The sequence below is a fragment of the Leptidea sinapis genome, chromosome 15, assembly GCF_905404315.1.
Source record: "Leptidea sinapis chromosome 15, ilLepSina1.1, whole genome shotgun sequence".
Taxonomy (NCBI): Eukaryota; Metazoa; Arthropoda; class Insecta; order Lepidoptera; family Pieridae; genus Leptidea; species Leptidea sinapis.
In genome coordinates this window covers 5,659,765-5,687,531 of record NC_066279.1, presented here as the reverse complement: position 1 = coordinate 5,687,531, position 27,767 = coordinate 5,659,765, and the positions used below count along the sequence as shown (strand labels likewise).

Below are 27,767 nucleotides of genomic sequence, written 5' to 3'. Positions count from 1 at the left end.
TTATTGTATCTAAGACTATAAAATACATTCATTTTTCGCTATCTATAATTTATTATTATATTCTGTTTCTACTTTATTGCAAAAAAGCGTAGAATAATTGAAATAAACTGGTATAGTAAAAACGAAAACCAACAAAATTACAACACTTAAAAGAAAATATATTAAATGTTACAGACTATACTTTATAATTGAATGTAGACAATGTTTGTTTTGCATTTTATATAAAGCTAAAGACATTTTTTTCAAAGCTTATTTAGAATATATGCAATTTTATTGATTAGTTTTTGTAATCTTGTAGATTGTTATCTGATCCTGTTGCTACAGAAATTTTTGAACTTCTGATCAACTAAAGCAACAAGTAGTTTGGCTCACCTCTTTTGATGTTAACTTGAAACTGCCTAGAGAATTGTGAAATGACCGAAATAGGTGGAAATCTGAAGGTTGTCAGAGCTTTATTCTTTAAAGAGCGAATGAATGCCAATCCCAGTCAAACTCTCTTAATTTTTGCTGAGTGGCTGAGCAAGTGTGCAAAATTAGGGCCGCTTTCTTTGAACTTCTTGCTTAAATATAATTTGTTTAAGTTGCTAGCAGTAGATCTGAATCGATGGTATTGCCCGGTGGAATAACTCATAATGAACAACGCCATTCCAATGTTATCATACACACTGCATTACCTTGTTACAGATAGCTTGGGTTTTGCCGCTGTCTGTGAAGCCTCACCGACGTTAACTCTGATCTTTTTCAGACGTTCTTGTCGTACGTGATCCACTTATTATTATTATTATTTATTATTTATTATTACACATATTTATTTTCTCATTACATACATTATAAAACATAATATTGTCACTTACATGAGAACATAATATGATGTAATAATGTTAACGTTGAATTTATCCATTCATTTATGTAACGATATCATTTATATAAATTGAGAAGAGTAAGGGCCCCAGGATGTATCCCTGTGGTACACCGAAACTTACTGGAAAGGGTTCACAATGGTCACCAATTTTTACAATCTGATATCGATAACTGAGGTACGATTCGAAGACTTTAAATGCATTGCCGGTTATTCCTATGTTATAAAGTTTAGTTTCAAGGATTGAATGACTTACTGTGTCAAACGCCATCTTCAAATCAATTAAATTAAATAATCAACAGTATCTCTTCAAAATTGATTCAGTTACATTACGCTTCCTTAAAAAAGTCGCAAATGTTATAGCACCCAAATATCGAGCTTTGTTGTATGCCTAGCTTTTTCCAAATTGGTCAAAACTATTTTAAAGTCGATTCCTAGTTCTTATCCTATTTTGTAACTACTATCAGTAGATCTTTCTCCTCCATTCCAAAAAAAGCGTCCATTTTATCCGTAACAGAGTGACAAAAGTGCGGTGAGAGAGTGAGATTAAAACGCATAAACCAATAGTTAGGTCCATAAATGTCACAATTGATTTCACGTCAAAACCAGCAGATACAAATAGTACAGCAGAAGAGATTTTTTTACGATATGTTCATATATGCGAAAAAAAATTTCCCTCTTTTATTAAAGTTTATGTAGAGAAGGGATAATGATGTTTGAAAATTAAATTCCAGAGTATAAATAATAGCTTATTTATTGGCTTTCCTTATCAATATTTACACATCTTGAACACAAACGAGCTTATTTTACTTCTTCACTTCACTTATGAGGTATGGAACAGGTTTTGCTCACAGTACATAATTAGTGATGAGTAGCATAGATGGCTCCGTGAGCGGGAGCGGCTTGATGAGCGGGAGCGGAGTTGCTGACGACGGCGTTGAATCCGTTGTGCGGGTCAGCGGTGTACTGGACTGTGCGCACGGAACCGTCAGCCTCCAGCAGCGAGTACTCTCCGTGCACGACGTCGCCGTCGCGGCTCTCGTGCTGAGACTTGTTGTCACCGGAGTGGCCGTCCGCTACGGAGTAGGCGAAGTCGTACTTGGGGTGCGCCTGAAACATATGCAATACACTCGCGTCAATAGAGAAGCCGGTCGCGACGAGAGTGATGACGTCACACGGGGCCGCTACTCACATCGTACTCCTCGACGACGGTGTGGACCTGGGCGGGGGCGGCGTGAGCGATGGCGACCGGCGCGGGGGCGGCGTAGTGGACGGGCGCGGCGAGCACTGCGGCTGAGCTGCCGTGACGAACGATGTTCTGAGAGGAGACAGCGCCGGCAGAGGAGTAGCGGGTGGGGGCGGCACCGTAGGATACAGAGGCGATGGGTGCTGCGCGGTACGCTACAGCAGCGGCGAGGGGCTGTTCATGGCGGACGATGTTCTGGGAGGAGACGGCGGCGGCGGACGAGTAGCGGGCGGGTCCGGCTTGGTAGGCGATGGGAGCGGCTTGGTAGGCGACGCGGGGAGCTTGATAAGCGATAGGGGCGGCTTGGTAGGCGATAGGGGCGGCTTGATAAGCGACTGGAGCAGCAACTGCGTGAGACTGCTCGTGACGAACAATGCTCTGAGATGAGACGGCAGAAGCGGGGCTGTAGTGAGCAGCCGGGAGAAGTCCAGCCGAAGCTACTGCCAAAATGGCACTGACGCTGTAGATCTGAGAATAAATATTAGTTATTAAATGAAATATATTTAAAGATTTTATTGTAGTTTGCCGGCTTTATTACAAAAGTTGTTTTATGTATGAAGATATATATTTAAATAAAACATAATTATTCATAGTCAATAGTGCACTTACTTTTGAGATCATTTTGTGTTAAGGTTGATGTGTGAATGTTAATTTCTACTCGCAAAAATCGATTTATATAGTTACTAACTTTGAACTTTAAGGTCAACTTGTATTCGATGTGTTATAAAACTGGATTTTTATTACGAAATTGCTTCAGACACGGGTACCAATTGGTGAAAGTACTCTAGTTAAAATTTTAATAATATATTTAATTTCTGACAATGTATGAACAAAGGTTGAATATTTTTATACTAATTTGTGTTCTGAACAACCTAATTTTAATATACCAAGTTGTATGTTGATCAATGGACTTATTATTGAATTTGATTGACAGCACTTATCAATACCAGAACTAATTAAATTTTACCAGTGGGAGGCTCCTTTGCACAGGATGCCGGCTCGATTATGGGTACCACACCGGCGCCTATTTCTGCCGTGAAACAATAATGTGTAAACTAACAAAATTAACTAATTAAATTACTGTGTTTCAGTCTGAAGGGCTTCGTAGCTAGTGAAATTACTGGGCAAATGAGACTCAATATCGTATGTCTCAAGGTGACGAGCGCAATTGTAGTGCCGCTCAGAATTTTTGGGTTTTTCAAGAATCCTGAGCGGCATTACATTGTAATGGGCAGGGCGTATCAATCACCATCAGCTGAACGTCCTGCTCGTCTCGTCCCTTATTTTCATAAAAAAAAAATATAAGTTATGTTTATACATTCTGATTTTTCTAGTTATTGTTCCGTTGATCTCAGGTCTGAGGCAGTGTATTTTGAATGTATGGTAGTTTTTGACGTTGAATAAGTTATTTTGAATTTTATTTTTAATGAAATATTTGAATTTGAATGTGTAATCTATCTATCTATCTATATACATATAAATGAATTGCTGTTCGTTAGTCTCGCTAAAACTCGAGAACGCCTGGACCGATTTGGCAAATTTAGGTCTTGAATTATTTGTGTAAGTCCAGAGAAGGGTTAAAAGGTGAATAAATAGGAAAATGCTGCTAAATTAAATAAAAACAACAAATTTGTTTTTCCTTTGATGTGTCCATACATAATTTCTATGAGAGAATTTATTGACGCACAGTTTGACAGTTCTGCTGTGAAACAATTTCATTACAACAGCAGAGTGCATATTTTACAAAGTAATTTTTGATGTTATGATATATTATTGACAAATTCATATAAAAGCATTATTTTATTTATTATATACAGAACATTGTCTGTCGGGTCAGCTAGTCTAATATATAAAATTCTCGTGTCATGGTGTTAAACATTGAACTCCTCCGAAACAGCTTGACCGATTCTCATGAAATTTTGAGTGCATATTGGGTAGGTCTAAGAATCGGACAACATCTATTTTTCATCCCCCTAAATGTTAAGGGTGGTCCACACGAAATTTGTTTTTTAATTTATTTGACTTTTTTTTTAATTTGTTTGATTATGAGTCATCATTAAAAAATACATACAACTTCAACTTTTCACCCATCTATGATCAACAGTTACTTTTGTATCGCGATTTTAATATCGGCAATACAACGTTTGGTGGGTCAGCTAGTAGTATATAAAAATGCATTACTTTTTATTAAGTTACTAGAAATGTCTCGCGGTTTCACTCGCGTACATACCGATCTCTTGGTAGAGGAAAGTCTACTAATACGGACTATAAATTTATTTTTGATAACATAAAAGTTTTATTTCACTTTGTAATTTTTTTTTTCTCCTTTATTTAAGGTCGCTTAGAACAACAAGGTTATCAGCGACCACAAACACAAATACAATAATTATATCAAACTAAAAAGATTACAAAATTTGAGGAATCGTAGAACATTACAATACATATCAGGATCACTTAATATTAGTTATCTATCACTACTTAGGTTAAACATTTGTCTTTCACAAATATAACTAGCACATTTGAACAAAACATGTTTGACTGTAAATGGTGAGCTACATCTAAGGCAAGACTTAGGAGTGCTTTTCGTGATATAATGTACATGAGATGCATTGGTATGGCCTATTCTCAGACGTGTTAATATACATTGTTCTTTTCTATTAAGTTTTAAAATATATTTGGTTTCACCTTCAAAAACATCTCTCCTGAAATAGTGCAATTTAGAAGTTTCAGTATTCCAATTTTGGTTCCACGTAAGATTTATTACATTGTATAATTCGCGTTTGGCGTCAAGAAGTATGATAGGTATTTCATTACTATTGCTGGGCATCAAACTAGCTTCCCTGGCCACTTTGTCGGCTTTTTCATTACCGTCTATTCCCTGGTGAGAGGGTAGCCATATCATTATTACATCAACTGATAGTTCTTTCAACTGAAAAACGACAGAGTGTATCAATTGTATTAGATGGTTTTCAGAAAAGCAGTTTTGAATAGCTAAAAGGGACGACTTCGAGTCAGTGAAAATCGCATATTTTGGGCTTACGGGATTTGTTAAAATCATTTTGATGGCACAGTAAATTGCATAGGATTCACAGAGAAATATAGAAAATTGTTTAGGTAAACTAATTGCGGTGGAATCAGATTCGAGAATAATGGAGCAGCCGGTTCCGTTATCAGTTACAGATCCGTCTGTGTATATTAATTTATAGTCACGGTAATTTTCAAGTAGATCAAAATATTTTTTACGATAAAATAAAGCATCAGTGGATTCTTTACTAAAATTGCTGAGGGATAAATCCACTCCAAACATTGCTTTTTGTCCATGGGGGAATAGGATGAATATGTCGAGCAAATAATTTAGGTAGGGAAATATTTAAAGTATTCAAGTATTTTTTAAGGCGTAATCTAAGTGGAACTGGCAGTCTTACTTCTGTCTGAAGTAAGTTACGTAGATGTTCGACCGAAATAATATGGTTAACAGGATTTAACGGAGTTGAAGTAACATTATACGCATAAGAAAGACAAAGCTTGATTCTCCTAAGCCACAGAGGAAGTTCACCTGATTCTATAATTAGGAGGATTATAGAGGGACTAGTTCTGAATGCCCCTAGACATAACCTTAAGACCGTATTTTGAATTGAATTTAAACTTTTTAATGAATTTTTATTGGATGAATCATAAATTATTGATGCATAATCAAGCTTAGATCTTATTATAGCACGATAAACATTTATCAAACAATTTTTATTAGAACCCCACGTGGTAGACGACAAAACTTTAATGATATTTAAATGTTTTAAACAGTCGGCTTTTAACTTTTTAATGTGGGCTTTCCACGTATGTTTACTATCAAATAGCATACCGAGTATCTTAATACGATATTATAAATAAGTGATAAATAAGTTCTAGTAAGCGGATGGCCATTAAGATGTAGTGTTACATTATCGAAGGGATTATTTTGTCTAGAAAATATTATGAACTCTGTCTTAGATTAGGAAACTTGAAGCCATTTTCGTGAGACCATTTCTGTATTGAACTGAGAGCATTTTGAACCATTTGTATAGATGTATAATTATTTTTACCAATGCAATACAAAGTTAAATCATCAGCGAAAAGCAAACCTTTGACTGGAGACTTTATGACAGTAAGGACATCATTAATAGTTAAAATAAATATAATTACACTGACTACAGAACCTTGAGGAAGTCCATTATCGATTTCAACAGGATCAGAATATTTGTTGTTAATTTTAACTTTAATTTTTCTATTGGATAGAAAATTATTTATAAACATTGTTACATTGCTTCTAAATTTAAGACGTTTTAAGGTACGAAGCACTACCTTTTTTGAAACCATTTCGTAAGCCTTTTCAATGTCCATTGATACTGCTAATAGGTGACCCTTTATAGCTAAAGCGTCACAAATAGCTGAATCTAGTAACACTAAATGGTCATTAGTCGAACGAAATTTATGTGATATAAGTTTTTCGTGTTCTAATTTCCAACGAATGCGATTTGCAATAATTTTTTCCAATATTTTGCAAAGATTACATGACAAAGCAATGGGCCTGTAATTTTGAGGACGGGTATGATCCTTGCCTGGTTTTGGAATAGGAATAATGATCGATGTACGCCATATCTCAGCAAATAAATTATTTTGCCAAATTTTATTGCATGACTTTAAGAGATATGATATACAAGTTTTTGGCAGATTCTTAATTAGGCAATTAGGAATACGATCAGGGCCGGGAGAAGAATTTTTATAGCTTCTTAAAACAAAATGAAGCTCCTCAATGGTAAGTAAGCTGTTTATTGTGTTTTCCTCTTCTAGAATAGTGCTATTATCTATATTGCTAGCTAAATCAACGTGAATATTTGAGGTATGTGAGATAAATTCATTACTATAATTAGAATTTGACGAATTTTTTGCTCGGTTTTTTGCTAAAGCGTTACATTTATCAATATTGTTTGTAATTTTATTTAAATCATCATCAAGTAAGAAAGGGGAAAGTGTATTTATATTACGATTTCTTAACCTGTTTATTTTATTCCAGATTTCTGAAGACGGAGTTTGAGGAGTTATTGAAGAAGTGTCGTCATGCCAGGATTTAAGCTCAGTTTCTTTCAAGAGTCTTCTAGCAAATGATCTTGTTTTTTTATAATTAATCAAATATTCGATTGACTTAAATTTTAGATAATTTCTATGTGCCCTTTTGTAATCTTTTATAGCAGTAATACAATCATTTGTAATCCAAGGCAATTTTTTTCGATTATTTTTACTACCACGCGACTTTGGAATGGCTTGGTTTGCGGAATCAATTATTAAATTATTAAATTTAGATAAACATAAATCAATCGTAGTTTCATTAACTAAATGAATATCACATAATTCTCCAATCCCTTTATCTATAAGCGATTTATATATATATCCCAATTTTAGAAAAATCCATTTAGGAACGTGAGAACTATTTTCTTCCGAAGAAGATGAATGGCTTAATATAATAGGATAGTGGTCACTATCATGGGGGTTATCTAACACATTCTGCTGAAACAATGGAGCAATAGCGCACGATGATAACGCTAAATCAATCGCGCTAGTTGTAGCATTGGCGACATTTAAATGAGTGGGACGATTTTCATTTAATACAGTAATGTCATTGTATGAATCTAGAATATTGAGGATAATTTTACCATGAGAGTCCTTTTTATAACTCCCCCATGATAAAGTATGGCTATTAAAATCACCGATTAAAAGAAATGGCTTCGGTAGTTGATTGATTAAATCGATCAAATCTTGCTCGATTAAAGCAACACTATTTGGTAAATAAATATTACATACAGTCATTTTGGTAGGAAAATTTATAATACATGCAACGGCTTTTAAATTCGTATTAAGATTGACTTCTGATATAAAAATATTAGACCTAATATAAGACACTACTCCCCACTTGCATGGGAAATATTATTTCTATTTTTAAATATAGCATTATATCCTGAGATTTGATGACAACAATTATTTTTAAAGTTAGATTCTTGTAGACAAATACAACTAGGGTTCCATTCATGTAATAAAATTTTTAGTCTTTGTTTACGCCGATAAAAGCAGTTGACATTCCATTGAAGTATATCTAACCTAGATATTTTTGTTTTTATATAATAATTTATGGTTTCTTTTCATATAGTCTTTCCAGTGCTTCTTTAATCGGCCTTCAGAATGTTTTGTTGGACATCAAATGAAATCTTATATGCAAATATTGGGGTTGATCAAGTTATCAACTGTTACGGCTATTATAATTTGACTAGCTACGGCATCCTTGAAAGCGTAACACAATTATGCTTATCGTCCCTAACCTAACCATAACAAAACTCTAAGTTCCAAAGTGGCAAAACCAAACAACAGGAATTGGTAAAGCTGTACTGATTGCTTGTAAGTTACAAGGCAAAGGATGAGCAAATATGGGAATATTATTATTTAAAACACACAAATAGACCTCTAGAAAGATATATTAACATTATACAAATTTAACTTTCACCGAATTCTTATTATGTCGTAGAGAAGTGTCCAATAGAGGTTGGTAGCCCGGTAACCTTGTCTTTTACAATCTTAAGTAAGTATATAAATTATGATCAAGTCCTTAATCAGTATCAGTAGCAATCCAATATTCATTTCAACATGTTCAAAACTGTACGTTGGAAATAAAATAAAATTTATAAATTGGTAACAAAGACACTGCGTAAGATAATTAATAATATTATTACTTATAGGTGTTTTCTGTGAGTGCCGTATTAGCGGTTGCTTCCGCTGGACTTCTCCCGGCTGCTCACTACAGCCCCGCTTCTGCCGTCTCATCCCAGAGCATTGTTCGTCACGAGCAGCCCATCGCCGTAGCTGCACCAGTCGCCTACCAATCAGCCCCCGTCTCCTACCAATCCGCCCCCATCTCCTACCAAGCCGGCCCCGCCCGCTACTCGTCCGCCGCCGCCGTCTCCTCTCAGAACATCGTCCGCCACGGCCAGCCCCTCGCCGCTGCTGTAGCGTACCGCGCAGCGCCCATCGCCTCTGTGTCGTACGGCGCCGCCTCCTCCTCTCAGAACATCGTTCGTCACGGCAGCTCAGCCGCAGTGCTCGCCGCGCCCGTCCACTACGCCGCCCCCGCGCCGGTCGCCATCGCTCACGCCGCCCCCGCCCAGGTCCACACCGTCGTCGAGGAGTACGATGTGAGTAGCGGCCCCGTGTGACGTCATCACTCTTATATAGACCAGCTTCTCTATTGACACGAGTGTATTGCATATGTTTCAGGCGCACCCCAAGTACGACTTCGCCTACTCCGTAGCGGACGGCCACTCCGGTGACAACAAGTCTCAGCACGAGAGCCGCGACGGCGACGTCGTGCACGGAGAGTACTCGCTGCTGGAGGCTGACGGTTCCGTGCGCACAGTCCAGTACACCGCTGACCCGCACAACGGATTCAACGCCGTCGTCAGCAACTCCGCTCCTGCTCATCAAGCCGCTCCCGCTCACGGACCCGTCTATGCTGCTCGTCATTAAATCTCACAAAACTATAATTTAGTAACAACGAATCCTATTTATTATAAATAAAAACAGTAAACTTTAACATTATTTTTTATTTTATCTGTTTTTTCTCATCACGAGTGTAAACTCAATCGCTATGCTTATACCGTACTATTCTAAGATCTATACATAATATTTCGACAGTAATCTATATAATAAATCGGCGGGCCGTATCAGTCGTCACGCTAGCATTAATGAAGTCATCCACAGGGCATTTGCCGCTCTTAATATACCAGCTGTTTTAGAGCCAAATGTAATACCCGCCGCGATGGCAAGCGTCCTGATGGAATGACGCTAGTGTGGGACGCGACTTGCGTCGACACTCTGGCTCCTTCTCATGTCCAAGCACCGTCAGTTGGTACTGGGGCTGTTGCTTCGACTCCCGAAGACAGCAAGCGTCGCAAATATGTTGGTCTCAACGAGTCATACATCTTTGTGCCGTTTGGTGTCGAGACACTTTGCCCGTGGGGCCCAGAGGCGCGGAGAATGTTGAAAATACAATCTTCGCGCCTCAATAAGGCGACTGGAAATCCAAGCGCTGGCAGCTATTTCGGTCAACGTATCAGCCTTCCTATCCAACGCGGTAATGCTGCCAGTATTCTTGGTACGCTTCCACGTAATGATAGTTTTAATTTTATGTAGTCATAGTATTGTAAATCTAATATATAAAATTCTCGTGTCATGGTGTTAATTGAACTCCTCCGAAACGTCTTGAGCGATTCTCATGAAATTTTGAGTGCATATTGGGTAGGTCTGAGAATCAGACAACATCTATTTTTCATCCCCCTAAATGTTAAGGGGGGTCCACAAGATTATTTTTATAATTTTTTTACTTTTTTTTTAATTTGTTTGATTTTAAGTCAGCATTAAAAAATACATACAACTACATATTTTCACCCATCTACGATCAACAGTTACTTTTGTTTCGCGATTTTAATATCGGCAATACAACGTTTGCTGGGCCAGCTAGTATAGTTATAAGATTTGTTTTGTTTGAAGAGTAAATTAATCTATATACACTGGCCTGCAAAAGTAAGTATCACACTTTTCAAATTAAATTTTTTTCTTAACTAAAGAAGGTAGAGATTTAAGATTAAAAACGTTTTGTTGCAAATTTTATAGGCTTTAATTCTTAGAAACTAAAATTATACATTAGTTACATTTTTAACTAAAAAAAGATAAAACAATGAAAATATACATTTTTAGTTTAGTGTAAAAAAATTCAACTAAAATGTATGACATGTTATTTAATTCTTAATAACTGGTATTGCCTCCTCGAGCTCTGATTACAGCTTCGAGCCGGTTTGGCATACTGAACACTAGGTTTCGGAGCCGATGTTGGGGAATATTCTCCCATTCTTCTACCATTGAGATCAGGACTTCTTGATGGCCAAGCCATCACGCTGATACCGACCTCCTGAATATACTCTTGTACGATATGAGCCGTGTGTGGCCGGGCATTATCACACATCAGCATCGATCCATCACCCATATTTGCTAAATACGGCCCTGCATACTCATTGAGAATCTCTTGAGCATATCTTTGCCCAGTGAGGGTGCCATTTCCTATGGCTACTAGCTCTGTGCGACCTTCTGAAGATATGCCAGCCCATACATGTACACTGCCTCCACCGTATTGGACTATTTCTGAGATGCAGGCTTGAAGGAATCTCTCACCAGGTCGCCTGTGAACACTTCGCCTTCCATCAGAAGTGTAAAGGGAGAATCTAGACTCATCTGCAAAGAAATTATTGACCCACTGCATGTGTTCACGGGCGTATTGCAGTCTCGCTACTCGATGCTGTCTCTCGAGTTTTGGGCCACTCGCTGGTCTTCGGGGTTTCAAATTTGGTTCAGCAAGTCTTCTTCTTACTGTACTGTCACTAATGTAGTCCCTCCGGGTCTGAAGTAGCTGTTGCTGGACTTCAACTGCATTTTGGTGGCGATTTCTTAACACAGTGGAAATAATATAACGATCTTCTCGGGCACTGGTACACCTGGGTCTGCCATTACAAGGTCTCCTCAGATGGTGTCCAGTCTCTTCGTACTTTCGCTTTACCTTCTGGACCGTTCGTACCGTCACACCCACCATTGTTGCAGTGCGACGCATACTGATGCCTAGTTCCAGGAAAGCCATGATCCTAGCAAATTCTTCAACTGAAAGAGGCATGATAAATAACTGTTATGTGCTTTTTAGCATAAATTTTTAAAACAAGAACCATCGATCTTGAAAAAAATTTAAAACAGAAATAAAAATGTGAATGGTAAAATTGTAATTCGGAAACGTCCACTTTGAAAAAGTGGACGTTTTTTCAGCCAATTCTTAAAATAAGGTTACCGACTATAAAGTTTTTATGTACAAAATTAAATTCTCTTTGGATTCTTTTTTATTTCGAAAGTATATCTTGTGAGCTTAAAACGTTATCCCAATTTTAAAAGAGTGATACTTACTTTTCAAGGCCAGTGTAATTAAAAATGAATTCATGAGTGATACCTATACATTGTCATTTTTATTTTTCAGAACTAATAAACACCATATAAAGATAATGCAATGCGGATTTCTCTACAGACTTGGCAATTTTGTCTCGCTTTTTTTGCCGAGAATTATTATAAAAGTCGTGAAACATCGTTTATGCATGTTTACTGGATCTGAGTCTCGCGTAAATTAGTATCGATTTGCGAAAGTTACACCTTAAGACATGTATTAAAGTACGATATACGAATATCAGAAATGTTGATCTTTAGAGCTGGTAAAGGTCCTGAGAGGATATCGCCAGTTTTATTAGATGGGACACCAGTTTGGGTTGTGCCACAGTTCAGGTATCTCGGACACATCTTGACGGGGTCCCTGAGCGATGACTTTGACATAGAACGAGAGCGAAGGTCACTGGCAATACGGTTCAACATGATCCTTTAACATCCTCAGGGAACAATATAATGATGCCCGTATTTTATTAAAAATGCTAAGGTATTGTAGCGCAACCGTCCATAATTCTTATAATAAGATTATTAAAGTAGTCGCTCAGGCATCCCCTGACAATGTGATTTACCAACACTGGCTAAGGGTACACCAGATCCCTAACGTAAAATGGCTATTAATTTTTTTCTATATTACCTTAATTTTACTTTTGTATTTTTTATAATTTTAAAATAATCAGACTACTTATATGTAAACATGTTTTTTATGGGTCCCTGACCAGCAATAAAATGATTATATTTATTTATTATATTTTATATTATACCATTAATTGCACGCACCGCACCATCTGCGGCCGTACCGATTCATTCCATTGCAAGCGGTACTCGTATTAAGGATCTAAGGAAAGCAATCTTATAGCAAGTTTGTGTGACAACACTTGCATCTTCTTGCGACTAGACGTTTAGACACCGTTATAATATTTAGAGACAGGAATTGACCCACTACCTGATAATATATAACATAACAATAAATAACATAAAATATATGACAACATATTTATGGCACTAGTTAGATTATGACTGGTGGTCCCGTAGTAGTAATGTAGAAGCGGATTAAATTCAAATTCAAATATTTTTATTCAAAATAGGTTATAATATCGCTTATTGAAAGTCAAAAACTACCACCCATTTGAAAAAGTATGCCTCAGACCTGTGTTGAACGGGCACATGAAACATAGCAGGCTCCTTTTATTCATAAAAATATGGTGACAATATAATATCGTACAATACTATTTATTACCTATGCTTACGCTCTCTGCTTTGCGATCATTGGTAATCTGTAGTAACATTAAGAAAATCATTTATGTTATAGTAAACTTTACCACACAAACGTTCTATAACAATTCGTTTGAATTTCGTACTACATTTACTTTTAACATTTTTCTGGGATTTCGTTGTAAAACCATATAATACATCGCCCCATAAAAGACTTAAATAAACTTATAATGCCTACTACTTGACTTGGCCGAGTAGTAGGCATTATTAGTTTATGTTTTTTCCTGGTCTTAACATAATGGTTATGAAAGTTTGTAACAAATTCACTTAATTGCCTTTGTATAGACAAAACTTTACCAATAATATATTGAGAGGCAACAGTTAAGATGTTTACTTCATTAAAATTCGAAGCCGGAACCTTTAGCTCCGAGACCAGGTTCACCAAAATGGGCTATGGGGTCGACATTGGCTGAATCACCCACGTGGATCATGCTTCAGCACATGGCTTCCTCGTTGGAACTTTTGGAGACAACAAATAACAAATAGTAATTACAGGTCTCCGTCAACGCTTCTCTTGGGACGTCCGGACATTATCTGGTCTGGGTTAAAGTGTCCATTAAACGTCCATGTCGCAGAACAGTATCAAACAACCACGTTTGGCACTTGGCTAGTAAGCATGGTTTCACTTTTGATGATCCCAGTGTTTGTGCCATAGTGATGGATATTTTCATATCAAATTCTGTAGTGTCTCTAACGGGAAGATTAATGCCTTGATTCATTGCATCGGTTAAAGAAGCAGCTAACGGCATACAGCAGTCATATCGAGCCTGGGTTGCTGATGTAGTTGGATAGAAAAAATCTGAACTGCACAGTTCTAAAAGGGATATACAACCATGTCTTCAGACAGTTCAATCAGCAAATCACTGCCAAAATCGGCGAGCATCTTTTAAGGGACAGGTCCGAAACCCCCAAGCTTAAGGTGTTGTTGAAAGGCGGTATTGGTAAATTGGTAAATTCCGCCAGCTGTTGGGGAATGACACCCTAGCCCGCACTTACTGGAGTTTTCCTTTTTTTGCCTCTAAGTCGACTCTCAACGATAACGGAAAGACATAGCCAACCATTTCGCAGTGTCATGTGTCAGTCAATTGGACTGGCTGGTATTACATAGTGCTCAGAACGTTGTCTCTAGTGCTAATCTTTAGTAATAAATTGTAATATTCAATTGGTTTTATTAGTTAGTTCTAATACTTAATTACTCATTCTGGTTTGTTTTTATATATAATTGTATATAATAATTGTGTAGTGGTGGTTTGTTATCAATAATTTTTTATTCTATTCTATTATATTCTAATCTCACTTCTCTCGAAAAAAATGGAGATCATTGTATTGCCCTTGATAACGGAGGAATGTCACTTATGAATAACCTAGACTTAAGAGGACTTCCAGTTAAAATAAATTTATACATATTTCAGTATCCTGCGCCCATCTTGGTTGACTGAATTTATTGCTAAACTAATTTGTAGGTTTAAAAACTCAAGTAAAGTATAACCTATTTTGATTGTATTATATTATTTTTGATATATACTTGATCCATAATTTACACACTTACTAAAGATTATAAAAGACAAGGTCATACCTGTACCTTTTCAATATGACAGCCTGTATGTTCATGGGATTTCTATATTTGCGATTTCAAAAGTTTGCGTCGTTAACAAGCACACCGTATAGACTCACCATAATTTACCGTTTGTCTATCTGTTGTTACATAGGCTTAATTTAAGGACCCAAGGTTATGGAAAGAAATAAGTTCCCAAAAGTTTTTTATGAAAATATGGGACGAGACGAGCTAAACATTCAGCTAATGGAAATTGATACGCCTTGCCCATTAGAATGCAATGCCGCTCAGGAAACTTAAAAATTGTGAGCGGCACTACACTTGCGCTCGTCAAGTCTCATTAATACACAGTAATGTTTACACATTACTGCTTCACGACAGAAATAGGCGCCGTTGTGGTACCCATTAACCAGCCAGCATCCTGTGCAAAAGAACCTCCCACTGGTAAAGTAAAGTTTATCATTTATCACCGCAAATCAAGTATGTGACAAAATATAGGTACGTACGACATCTACAACTATTAGGGAAGCTTACCTTACATTACCTACCTTGTCAGGAAAGCATTCTTATTATAGGCTAACTTCTTATACTAGCAGCAATATAATAGAAAATTTAAAAGCCTCAATACAAATAGTACTTGAAGTTGTTTCATGTTTCTAACCGTTACCAGCCGTTAAGTCATGAACAAATTTTAGTCTTAGTATCAAAACTATTATGGAACGACGAAACCCCTACACTGCACGAAATTAGATACGCAAATGGCCAGTTTTTTATGTTAAGCCTTCAATAAATATGCGTTCAAAAACTGGGCTTAATCATGATTTCTTATAATTATAATTAATCATGGTTTCCTTTGATATAGTCTTTCCAGTGCTTCTTTAATCGGCCTTCAGGATGTTTTGCTGGACATCAAGTGAAATCTTGTATTCAAATATTGGGGATGAGCAAGTTATCAACTGTAAAATAGATCCTGTAGATGAAGCCATAACCTGATAGTTGAACAAGATATACAAGATTTATCAACGATACGTCACTTGAACGATTGGCTCAGTTAGAAAGAGCTCCCACGGAACGCAAGAGGTCACGGTTTGGAGTCTAGCATCTTCATAAAATTTTATTTTCAGTTTTATCTTTGTTACAAATAGAAATGTCAATTACAAGATATAAAGTTTCATTCAGAGCAGTCATTTGACTAGCTACGGCGTAACACAATAATGCTTACAGTTTGAAAAAATCACCTCGTCGAAATCCTGTACAAAGAAGTCGCCAAGCCTAATTAAACTTTTAGTTACGAAGCGGCAAAATCAAACAACAGTCATCTGTACTGATTTCTTGTTAGTTACAACTCTAAGGAAGAGCTACATAGTATGGAAATACTATAATAAATACACATTCCGACCTCTTGAAGATATAATAAAGTTATACAAAATTAACTTTCACCGAATTATTATTATGTCGTAGAGAAGTGTCCAATACAGGTCGGCATCACGGTGACCTTGTCTTTTACAATCTTTAGTAAGTATATAAATTATGATCAAGTCCTTAATCAGTATCAGTAGCAATCCAATATTCATTTCAACATGTTCAAAACTGTACGTTGGAAATAAAATAAAATTTATAAATTGGTAACAAAGACACTGCGTAAGATAATTAATAATATTATTATTTATAGGTGTTTTCTGTGAGTGCCGTATTAGCGGTTGCTTCCGCTGGACTTCTCCCGGCTGCTCACTACAGCCCCGCTTCTGCCGTCTCATCCCAGAGCATTGTTCGTCACGAGCAGCCCATCGCCGTAGCTGCACCAGTCGCCTACCAATCAGCCCCCGTCTCCTACCAATCCGCCCCCATCTCCTACCAAGCCGGCCCCGCCCGCTACTCGTCCGCCGCCGCCGTCTCCTCTCAGAACATCGTCCGCCATGCCCAGCCCCTCGCCGCTGCTGTAGCGTACCACGCAGCGCCCATCGCCTCTGTGTCGTACGGCGCCGCCTCCTCCTCTCAGAACATCGTTCGTCACGGCAGCTCAGCCGCAGTGCTCGCCGCGCCCGTCCATTACGCCGCCCCCGCGCCGGTCGCCATCGCTCACGCCGCCCCCGCCCAGGTCCACACCGTCGTCGAGGAGTACGATGTGAGTAGTAGCCCCGTCTGACGTCATCACTCTTGTATAGACCGGCTTCTCTATTGACCCGAGTGTATTGCATATGTTTCAGGCGCACCCCAAATACGACTTCGCCTACTCCGTAGCGGACGGCCACTCCGGTGACAACAAGTCTCAGCACGAGAGCCGCGACGGCGACGTCGTGCACGGAGAGTACTCGCTGCTGGAGGCTGACGGTTCCGTGCGCACAGTCCAGTACACCGCTGACCCGCACAACGGATTCAACGCCGTCGTCAGCAACTCCGCTCCCGCTCATCAAGCCGCCCCCGCTCACGGCCCCGTCTATGCTGCTCGTCATTAAATCTCTAGTTAGACCAAAATATGTTCTCATCTTATTTAATTTAGTAGCAGTGAATCCTATTTATTATAAATAAAAGCAGTAAACTTTAGCATTATTTTTTATTTCATCTGTCTTTTCTCATCACGAGTGTAAACTAAATCGCTATGCTTATAACGTACGTATTATTCTTAGATCTGTAAATAATATTGATTGACAGTAATCTATATAATTAAATATAATTAAAAATGAATTCATGAATGATATCTTTACATTTTTCATTTATAGTTTTCAGAACTAATAAACAGCATAACAAGATAATGCAATACAAATTTCTGTACAGACTCGGCAATTCTGTCTCTGAAGCATGAAGTGAATTATTATAAAAGTCGTGCAACATCGGTTTATGCTTGTATCCTGGATCTGAGTCGTGCATTTGATCTTGTTATTTAAAATTTATTATCCGTAGCGGTAACGTCGGGCTGATAAGATATTGGTACGGGACTCAAACAACATTGTGCGTTGGGGCGACACAGCCTCTAGTGAGTTTAGATTAGAGTGCGGTGCACGTCAGGGCGGGGTGTGGGGGCTAACCTCCCCGGACCTGTCCAATCTTTACGTTAATGACCTTATTGGGGAGTTAAGTGGTACTGGCATCGGTTGTCATATTGACGGAGTTTGTCTTAACAACTTAAACAACGCTGATGACATGGTGCTACTTAGCCACTCAATAAATGGTCTCCATAAATTAGTATCGATTTGCGAAAGATACGCCTTAAGACATGGATTAAAATACTATATACGCATATCAGAAATGTTGATCTTTAGAGCTGGTTTCCTGAGAAGATATCACCAGTTTTATTAGATGGGACACCAGTTCGGGTTGTGCAACAGTTCAGGTATCTTGAACACATGCTGACGGGGTCCTCAAGGGACGACTTTGACATAGAACGAGAGCGAAGGCCACTGGCAATACGTTGCAACATGCTCGCTTGCCAATTTTTCGGTGCTCTGAAGATGTTAAAGTAACGTTGTTTAAAGTGTACTTTGAGAATTTCTATACTTCACAATTATAGATTAACTACACCAAGATCCTTTAACATCCTCAGGGTGCAATATAATGATACTCTTCGTATTTAATTAAAAATGCCGAGGTATTGTAGCGCGTCAGGCATGTTTGCGGACGATGGAGTCCCGGAGTAGTACGCCGTTACAATATGTTTTACAAACACTGTCTAAGGGTACACCAGAACCCTAACGTAAAATGACTATTTTTTTTTAAATGACCTTTATTTTATATTAATTATTTAAATAATCTGATTACTTATATGTAAACATGTTTTTAAGGGCCCCTAACCTGCAATAAAATGATTTTATTTATTTATTTTATTTTATATTATACCATAAATTGCACGCACCACACCTTCTGCGGCCGTACCGATTCATTCCAATGCAAGCGGTACTCGTATTAAGGAGTGATACATACCTGTGCTATGTGCTATAAATGGCTATGCATCACAATCTTATAGCAAGTTGTTGTGACAACACTTGCATCTTCTTGCGACTAGACGTGAAGACACCGTTATAATATTTAGAGACAAGAAACCGCACACAGGAGTTGACTCACTATCTGTATAATATATTACATATTTAAGGCGGTACTTAGATTATGCATGTCGTTCCCATAGTAGTAATGCAGAAACGGATTATATTCAAATTGAAATATCTTTATTCAAAATAGGATAAAAAATCATTTATTGAAAGTCAAAAAGTGCTACTCATTTGAAAAAAAAGAATTACCAAAAAATCAACACTCTTTCAAAACAATAGATATAATATGCTCTAAAAAGTATAAAAATAATTGCGTATTTTTATACAATGTAACTAATTAATCTAATTATAGTCACGATTATTGTGATTTTTGGAATCGGTGTCCTTCCACCGCGACCCGCTCTCCCCTTTCGCCTCCTAACAACTCAAGCACATCTCGCCTATAACTATATATGTAGTGACCAACCTATCTTGGATGACACATTAAATAGAGAAATGCTAGCGTTATTGTCTTTATAATTCCAAAAATCATACAAGCGAAGTGTAGCCGTCCGCGGCTTTCCATGTTTAGAATATTGGCTTCTCTAAGATACTCACATCTGTCTCACTCACTCTCTGATATGTGTGGAATATTCCAACAAAACCGAGCGCAGGCATTTTGCACTCGCTGCATAGTTGTTTTGGTGTGAGCTCGTAGTCTAGGAACGTAGTCGTAGTCACGAAGATTTGTATTTAAATAGTTCCTAATGCGATAGCGTACTTTTAAACGATAAAAACAGTACGCAACAGTAGAGTTTATATGTTTCTCGAATCTAAGATTCTCTTCCAATATTATTCCTAGATTACGAACCTCATGAACTCGCTCAGTAACTTTATTATTAATAACTATCTTATGATTGAAACGTTAAATTTTTTCAACGAATTTAGGGTTCCCAGGATCATATATTTGGTCTTAGATGGATTAAGAACCAGTGAATTATTTACCGATCAAGAATAGATTTGGCTGATATCTGAAAAAAATAATTTTTCTGCATCTGACATCTCGTTTGGCTTGAAAGATATGTAAAGTTGAATATTATCTGCATATATTTCATATTTGCAATGTTTAATGTTTTTACTACATCTGCACTGTACAAGAAAAGTAATAGCGGTCCTAATATTGATCCCTGTACTCCGAGCTCAAGAGCATTACAATCAGAGAAAGATCTACTTCCATCTTCCTGTGTAATGACTACAGTGTGGGTTCGATTACTCAGGTAACTGGGGAACCATTTTATTGCTTTCTGACTAAATCCATAGTAACTTAGTTTGAAGACCAGCAGACTCAAATTTATGGAATAAAATGCGCGCGAGTAATCAAGTAGTAATAAAATCCTTTCCGTCATCCAGTATAGGACGCACTAGGGCATGAGGCAATAAGTTTGGAAACTTACTTGACGACAAGGATGTATTGCCATAAATTCCCACGGCTTGCGATTTCAACTCATTCAAAGTCTGAAATAGCGTATGTTCATTTACAAGTTTAAAATCAAAAACAGAGTCACTATGGCGATCGAACTCATAATATGTCAAAGTAGACAGAGGAATCTCAGCACTGCCTGGAATGTTAAGGAAGCTATTATTAATTTCATTAGGATTTGCAAGGTGAGATGGTAATGAGTATTATTTTTTCGTAGTGAATTGATTATTCTGTTTAATATGCTTCCACATTACTTGTGGTTTGTTTATATCCGAACAGCAAAATTCTAGAAGGGAAATATAACCGTGCCTTCAGACAGTTCAATCGGCAAATGACTCCTGCCAGAATCTTTCAAGAGACAGGTCCGAAACACCCAAGCTTAAGCTGTTGTTGAAAGCTCTCATTGGTAACTTTGTCAGCTGTTGGGGAATGACACCCTGGCCCGCACTTACTGGCGGTTACTTTTTTTGCCTCTGAGTCGACTCTCGACGGCAATGGGAAGATATCACCAACCATTTCGCAGTGTAATGTGTCAGTCAATTGGATTGGATGGCATTTTCATCGTGCTCAAAACGTTGTCTCTAGTGCTAATCTCACTACTCTTAAATGAATTTCATAATTATTGCGCAAGAAATTTTGTCTAAGTTTCTCTTTGGACTTAAAATAAACATTTCAAACATGGCACATGGTGCTTTAAAGTACTAGATGCTGAACTAAATTATAAAAATAACGCCAAGAAAGTTTACTGCTTTTCTTTATTATAAATAAGATTCGTTGTTAATTAATTAGTATTTGGTCTATCTAAGAATTTAGTGACGAGCAGCATAGACGGGGCCATGAGCGGGAGCGGCTTGATGAGCGGGAGCGGAGTTGCTGACGACGGCGTTGAATCCGTTGTGCGGGTCAGCGGTGTACTGGACTGTGCGCACGGAACCGTCAGCCTCCAGCAGCGAGTACTCTCCGTGCACGACGTCGCCGTCGCGGCTCTCGTGCTGAGACTTGTTGTCACCGGAGTGGCCGTCCGCTACGGAGTAGGCGAAGTCGTACTTGGGGTGCGCCTGAAACATATGCAATACACTCGGGTCAATAGAGAAGCCGGTCGCGACGAGAGTGATGACGTCACACGGGGCCGCTACTCACATCGTACTCCTCGACGACGGTGTGGACCTGGGCGGGGGCGGCGTGAGCGATGGCGACCGGCGCGGGGGCGGCGTAGTGGACGGGCGCGGCGAGCACTGCGGCTGAGCTGCCGTGACGAACGATGTTCTGAGAGGAGACAGCGCCGGCAGAGGAGTAGCGAGCGGGGGCGGTGCCGTACGATATTGAGGCGATGGGCGCTGCGCGGTACGCTACAGCAGCGGCGAGGGGCTGTTCATGACGGACGATGTTCTGGGAGGAGACGGCGGCGGCGGGGCCGGCTTGGTAGGAGATGGGGGCAGCTTGGTAGGCGACGGGAGCTGAGTGGTAGGCGACTGGTGCAGCTACGGCGATGGGCTGCTCGTGACGAACAATGCTCTGGGAGGAGACAGCGGAAGCTGGGCTGTAGTGAGCAGCGGGGACGAGTCCAGCGGATGCAACCACCAATACGGCGCTCAATGTTAGTATCTGTAAAAGATAAGCTCTAATAGTGATCCTGTTCTCGCTATGACCAGGAGCAATTATAAAGGTCGAAAGGTTTATATATAAAATTAATGCTCTATTTATAGAGTGTTTTACCGCCACTGAATATTTAAAAAGGATTAATTAAAATTTTAAGATAGCACTTACATTGGAATACATGTTGGTTAATTTGATTCAATTGAACAACTGATAATTTGCTTTTGAAAGGACTTGTTTATATAGAGATATTTTGTTAAGAAATGCAACGACTTGACCCGTTAACCTTGCTCAACTTTTACCCTGAGAGATTTTATAATTTTATAACAAGCAAATTAATTTGAACGACAATGTACTAAGTTACAAATAAATGTATTTTTATCAATTTCTAGTGCTTTTTAATCTGTTAATGCAATTCTCTTATTATAAAGTTCCGTAGATATAATGTAGTTTTTTTTATATAAAATAGAGGTCAAACAGGAGTATGGGTCACTCAATGTTAAGTTATTAACGCTGCCCACATTCTCATGTATTACCAGAGGAATCACTGGAGTTTTTAGAAAATGGAAGTCACTTTTTGAAGGTACTCATCTCGTATCGTCCTGGAAACAAGGAAGCTCATTCCATAGTTTTGTTGAACGTGGAAGAAAGTTCCTTTGGTACCGCACTGTGGAGGAACGCCACACGTCTAGGTGGTGGGCATGACATTCAAATTTGTGGCGTGTCATACGAAGGTGGAGTTCGGCGGCAGGAATGACGTAAAACAGCTCTTCGGAACACTGACCGTGATAAATGCGGTAGAAGACATACAATGAAGCGACGCGACGTCTCTATGCAACGCCAAGTGGTCTAGCCGTTCACAGAGCACTGGGTTTGCGACATTTCGAGCATCAGTCACCGTTGTCAAATTGCTATAGCTGATACTGGGGTTCACCAGCCTAGAGATGACATCGATACTCCATTTGTAGCTGGACCTGCGCATTGCAGAGCGCTAGAATGTTACCTGGCTTGAAAATTGCTTGAAAATCTCAAGATTCTCAGTGGTATAATAATTGCGCGTTTGATCTTGTGACGTAAGTTGTTAAATTTCATAAGCCAAGTAAATCCATTAGTTACGGCGCTGTTCAAATGGTACTTTTAAACGGGTCTATCAAGCTGACATCCTGCGCTAAGGAGCCTCTCACTTAATGTTGTTAGCTTTATTGGTTTTAGTTTGCGGCCAGTATAGATCATATTGAACTTACTTGAAAATAATTGTAATCTAGAGTTATGAATCAAAGGAGGAAAGTGTCGATAGAGTTGGAATGAAAATGGATTTTTTTTTTATGAAAATAAGGGAAGAGACGAGCAGTACGTTCAGCTGATTGTAATTGATACGCCCTGCCCATTACAATGTAGTACCACTCAGGATTATTAAAAACCTAAAAATTCTGAGCGGCACTACAACAGCTGCGCTCTTCACATTGAGACGTAAGATGTTAAGTATCATTTGCCCAGTAATTTCACTATCTACGGCGCCCTTCAGAACGAAGCACAATAATGCTTATACATTCTGCTTCACAGCAGAAATAGGCGCCGCTGTGGTACCCAAAATCTAATCGGCATCCGATGCAAAGGAGCCTCCCACTGGTACATAAAGTGCATGCAAAATAAGGATACAAAAAGGAAACAATTCTTTATTTATATAACATAACATAAATTATATTTTAGTATTGGTGAGTTCGTACCGGAAGAAGCAGTGTTGGTGGGCCCCCACAAGATGGACCGATTATCTGGTCAAGATCGCCGGAATACGTTGGATGAGGGCATCGCAGGACCGATCGTCGTGGAAATTTTTGGGGGAGGCCTTTGTCTAGCAGTGGACATCTTCCAGCTGATGACGATGATGATAGGTGAGTTGGTTAAGAGCTAATGGATACTGCTATATATAGATAAAGATACGACTATAACGAACAAAATTTAATGGGAAAAAAAGTTAAAGTATATGTAGGTGGAAGCCGAAGGCATATACTTCAAAACAAAGTATGCGAGGCGTATTTTAATAGTAAATCTAAGCCATTCGTAAGCATTTTTATTATAGATAAATGTACGAGTATTTCGGGTTATGTAATGTAATGCGCATTAACTTTGAGGAATTTATGAATTTCTTAGTTTTTATTAACCTTGTTTGTATAAAATTATATTTTATATCGGTATTTGTATAAGTGGTTGGTTTTTAACAATTATAGTTTTACCTGAGGTCGGGGTTTTCACTGTCCAAGAACTCACCTATTATTGTATGATAGTATAGGAGTATTTAATCGGGAGCTCTTGAATTACGAATTACCAACTTACTTAACGCTTACCACATTGTGCGGTACGAGTGAAGCCTAGGGGCGTATCACTCGTTCCAATTAACACGCTCTATCTCCTCTATCAAACTTTCGTCTGACCTCGATTACCAGGTACCAGATACAATATGTAGTCTCAACTCCCATTTGTGATCATCCTTCTAAAGTCCCAATTAGATAGCACCTTCAGTTCGACCCCAGCAAAGACTCCCATGGGAGTACCGCTTGCGCCTCTCATTCCCAAGAGATGGTCGCTTCCGATGAAGGCTTAGAGGGCACATTGCCCAAAGCCAACCACAGGTAGTATTTAGTGGGTAGGCACTTAGGTTTTACGTGAGTCCCACATAACTAACGCAGACTTATGCTGCAGCTGCGCTGGTAATTAGTACGCGTGAGCATTCACCAGGATCAGGAGGGGAGACCTTTTCCACTATCTGGGCGCAAAAAAAAAATACGAATTATTTTACATTTTACGAATAGAGGTCGAGGGAACTCGGATAGTAAAATCCCCGGATAAGATTGCATTCAAAACATCATTGTCTTGGTATTATATTATAGTAGTATACTGTATATTAGAAATGACATCAAAAAGAATTCTAAGGGAATCAATAAAATAAAAAACATAAATTGAGAATATAAATGCCTTTTATGCCTCTTATTCACGTTCTCTTAAATAATAAATATATGATGCAAGAGTTTTTTTGAAAATCTGATTGTTTCAAATAAATGTATGTGCAATGTGTACTGTGCTAGACATTACAGAAGTAACAGTAACATTTTTTGAGAAAAATGTGACGAGACATTCACCTGATAGTAAATAATGCGCTCTGCCTATTACAATGTGGGTCGCTCATTCTCAGCATTCTTGAAAGACCATAAATAGCGACCGACATCTTAACTGTCACTTTGAGACAAGTTGATAATTATCCCAGTAATTTTCTAAGCAACGGTAAAAATGCCGCGGGTAGATATGTTTTTTTTAATGGAATATGAGGACAAACGAGCGTACGGGTCACCTGGTGTTAAGTGATCACCGCCGCCCACATTCTCTTACAACACCAGAGGAATCACAAGAGCGTTGCCGGCCTTTAAGGAAGGTGTACGCGTTTTTTTAGAATTCTCTTCAGTTTAAATATTCAATGGTGTACAAGTAGAAGCTCTTGGGTGTCATGGGCTATCCGGTCTACAATCGGCAAGCCGCATCAGTCATCATGCCAGCATTAATGAAGATGTTTTAGAGCCAAATAGCACTACTCGCCGCAATGGCAAGCATCCTGATGGAATGACCCTGGTGGCTTGGGCTCAGGGAAGGACGGAACGGATCCACCTAGATATTCAACGTGGTAGTACTGTCAGTATTCATGGTACACTTCCCCGAAAAGATAGTTTTAATTTAATGTAATTATATAAGTAGCTATAAAGTTTGTTTTGTTTAATTGTAATCATAGTATTTAATTGGGCTAATAAGCAAATAAGTGCGAAATGGCTACAAACACTTAATTTTCATTTATAAATACTATTTTTAATTTAACTCTAAAGATTTTCTATACAGTCTTGCCTTAAGCAGCCATTCAAGGGTTCAAGTTTCCTTTTATAAAGTAATGACTGTTTTGAAACTATACCGTCTCGACAAACTTGACATTATACCTAGGTAACACTGAAAATGTTTAGATAATGAAAAACGGCTTAATGTAGAATCTTGTTGTTGTTAATATTGTTTTTCGAAGTAATCTCCGTTCCTCTCTACACATCGTCGCATTCTATGGAACCACTCTTATCTAATCGCAGCCTATCATAGCTTTGTTGATGAGTAAGCCCACAACGAAAGTCATAATAAATCATTGACTGAAAATTTTCTCGCATTAGGTTCATTTTCACGTGTAAGAAGACTTTTAGATTTGCCGCCAATTCACAAAAACAAATGACAAATAAATATACTAAAAGTAAAAAAGTTCTTAAATTGAAATTCCAAAAAAGTTTTCATTAGCAATGTTTCTAACTGGCCAGTTCTAAACATTTTCAGTGTTACCCACGTAACTTACAAGTTAGTGTAATTTAAAATTTTAATAGAAGAATAGGGTAATAAGTGATTGCTCACTGTGAGCATTTGCCTCTAACTTTTGTTTTTTTTAAATATAATATTTGGAATTATTGGTTATTCTCATGACCTTCACATTTGAAAACATTCAACACTCGAAAAGAGAGAGATTGAGATAATCCAAAAATTTGGTTAGTTTTTATTATCTGTATCAATATTTTAGTGTGTATGTTTCAAATGCAAAATATTTAAAGTATAATAAATACTGTCTATTGTAGCGTTTAAGTAGTAAAATGTATAGAGAAGTTACAAATAAAAAGGAAAAGTTTCAGTTTGTTGATTTTATTTACAATAAATAGGATTCGTTGTTACTAAATTATAGTTTTGTGAGATTTAATGACGAGCAGCATAGACGGGTCCGTGAGCGGGAGCGGCTTGATGAGCGGGAGCGGAGTTGCTGACGACGGCGTTGAATCCGTTGTGCGGGTCAGCGGTGTACTGGACTGTGCGCACGGAACCGTCAGCCTCCAGCAGCGAGTACTCTCCGTGCACGACGTCGCCGTCGCGGCTCTCGTGCTGAGACTTGTTGTCACCGGAGTGGCCGTCCGCTACGGAGTAGGCGAAGTCGTACTTGGGGTGCGCCTGAAACACATGCAATACACTCGGGTCAATAGAGAAGCCGGTCGATACAAGAGTGATGACGTCACACGGGGCCGCTACTCACATCGTACTCCTCGACGACGGTGTGGACCTGGGCGGGGGCGGCGTGAGCGATGGCGACCGGCGCGGGGGCGGCGTAGTGGACGGGCGCGGCGAGCACTGCGGCTGAGCTGCCGTGACGAACGATGTTCTGAGAGGAGACAGCGCCGGCAGAGGAATAGCGGGCGGGGGCGCCGTATGATACAGAGGCGATGGGTGCTGCGCGGTACGCTACAGCAGCGGCGAGGGGCTGGGCGTGGCGGACGATGTTCTGGGAGGAGACGGCGGCGGCGGACGAGTAGCGGGCAGGGCCGGCTTGGTAAGAGATGGGGGCGGCTTGGTAGGCGACGCGGGCGGCTTGGTAGGCGACGGGGGCTGAGTGGTAGGCGACTGGTGCAGCTACGGCGATGGGCTGCTCGTGACGAACAATGCTCTGGGAGGAGACGGCAGAAGCTGGGCTGTAGTGAGCAGCGGGGACAAGTCCAGCGGATGCAACCGCCAATACGGCGCTCAGCGTTAAAATCTGCAAGAATAATTATTAATTTTTATTGAACATTTTCAGTTATAATATAGAAATAATGAGCGGTATGTCGTTAGTTAATTAAAATGTGTTACAAACGCCAAAACACGTTGAACCACACTCACTTTGGAATACATGTTGATTTATTTGATGCAAATGT

At 38.9% G+C, this 27,767-nt stretch overlaps 4 protein-coding genes across 7 annotated transcripts in view; 2 read left to right on the top strand and 2 right to left on the bottom strand.

Moving 5' to 3' along the window:
* Positions 1–9,717, top strand: part of LOC126968232 (cuticle protein 21-like) — a 12,318-nt gene extending 2,601 nt beyond the window's left edge. Inside the window, exons 1-3 of one of the 2 annotated variants that reach the window (XM_050813111.1) lie at positions 8,759–8,786; positions 8,867–9,319; positions 9,402–9,717. In XM_050813111.1, the coding sequence (XP_050669068.1) occupies positions 8,775–8,786; positions 8,867–9,319; positions 9,402–9,650 (714 nt within the window). In that variant the 5' untranslated portion in view covers positions 8,759–8,774 and the 3' untranslated portion in view covers positions 9,651–9,717. Of the gene's footprint in view, positions 1–8,758; positions 8,787–8,866; positions 9,320–9,401 lie in introns of those variants that run through there. The other variant, XM_050813110.1, reaches the window with a different exon arrangement.
* On the bottom strand, positions 1,596–27,767 carry LOC126968231 (cuticle protein 21-like). 3 transcript variants are annotated; one of them, XM_050813107.1, is made up of 4 exons: positions 27,733–27,767; positions 27,297–27,610; positions 2,052–2,238; positions 1,596–1,969 (listed from the first exon to the last, which is right to left on the bottom strand). In XM_050813107.1, exons 1-4 carry the CDS (start codon positions 27,742–27,744, stop codon positions 1,721–1,723), a joined length of 762 nt encoding a protein of 253 aa, XP_050669064.1. In that variant the 5' UTR covers positions 27,745–27,767; the 3' UTR covers positions 1,596–1,720. The 3 variants fall into 3 exon arrangements, with proteins under 3 accessions (XP_050669064.1, XP_050669063.1, XP_050669065.1); XM_050813106.1 differs by lacking the exons at positions 27,297–27,610; positions 27,733–27,767 and adding an exon at positions 2,715–2,782 and having other exon boundaries at positions 2,052–2,573; XM_050813108.1 differs by lacking the exons at positions 1,596–1,969; positions 2,052–2,238 and adding an exon at positions 26,715–27,030 and having other exon boundaries at positions 27,113–27,610.
* LOC126968235 (cuticle protein 18.6-like) lies at positions 16,547–17,526 on the top strand. The gene is made up of 3 exons (XM_050813113.1): positions 16,547–16,574; positions 16,655–17,107; positions 17,190–17,526. The coding sequence occupies exons 1-3, from the start codon at positions 16,563–16,565 to the stop codon at positions 17,436–17,438; spliced, it is 714 nt and encodes a 237-aa protein (XP_050669070.1). The 5' UTR covers positions 16,547–16,562; the 3' UTR covers positions 17,439–17,526.
* Positions 21,161–22,226, bottom strand: LOC126968252 (cuticle protein 7-like). Its single transcript, XM_050813139.1, has 4 exons — positions 22,192–22,226; positions 21,845–22,029; positions 21,565–21,736; positions 21,161–21,482 (listed from the first exon to the last, which is right to left on the bottom strand). Exons 1-4 carry the CDS (start codon positions 22,201–22,203, stop codon positions 21,234–21,236), a joined length of 618 nt encoding a protein of 205 aa, XP_050669096.1. The 5' UTR covers positions 22,204–22,226; the 3' UTR covers positions 21,161–21,233.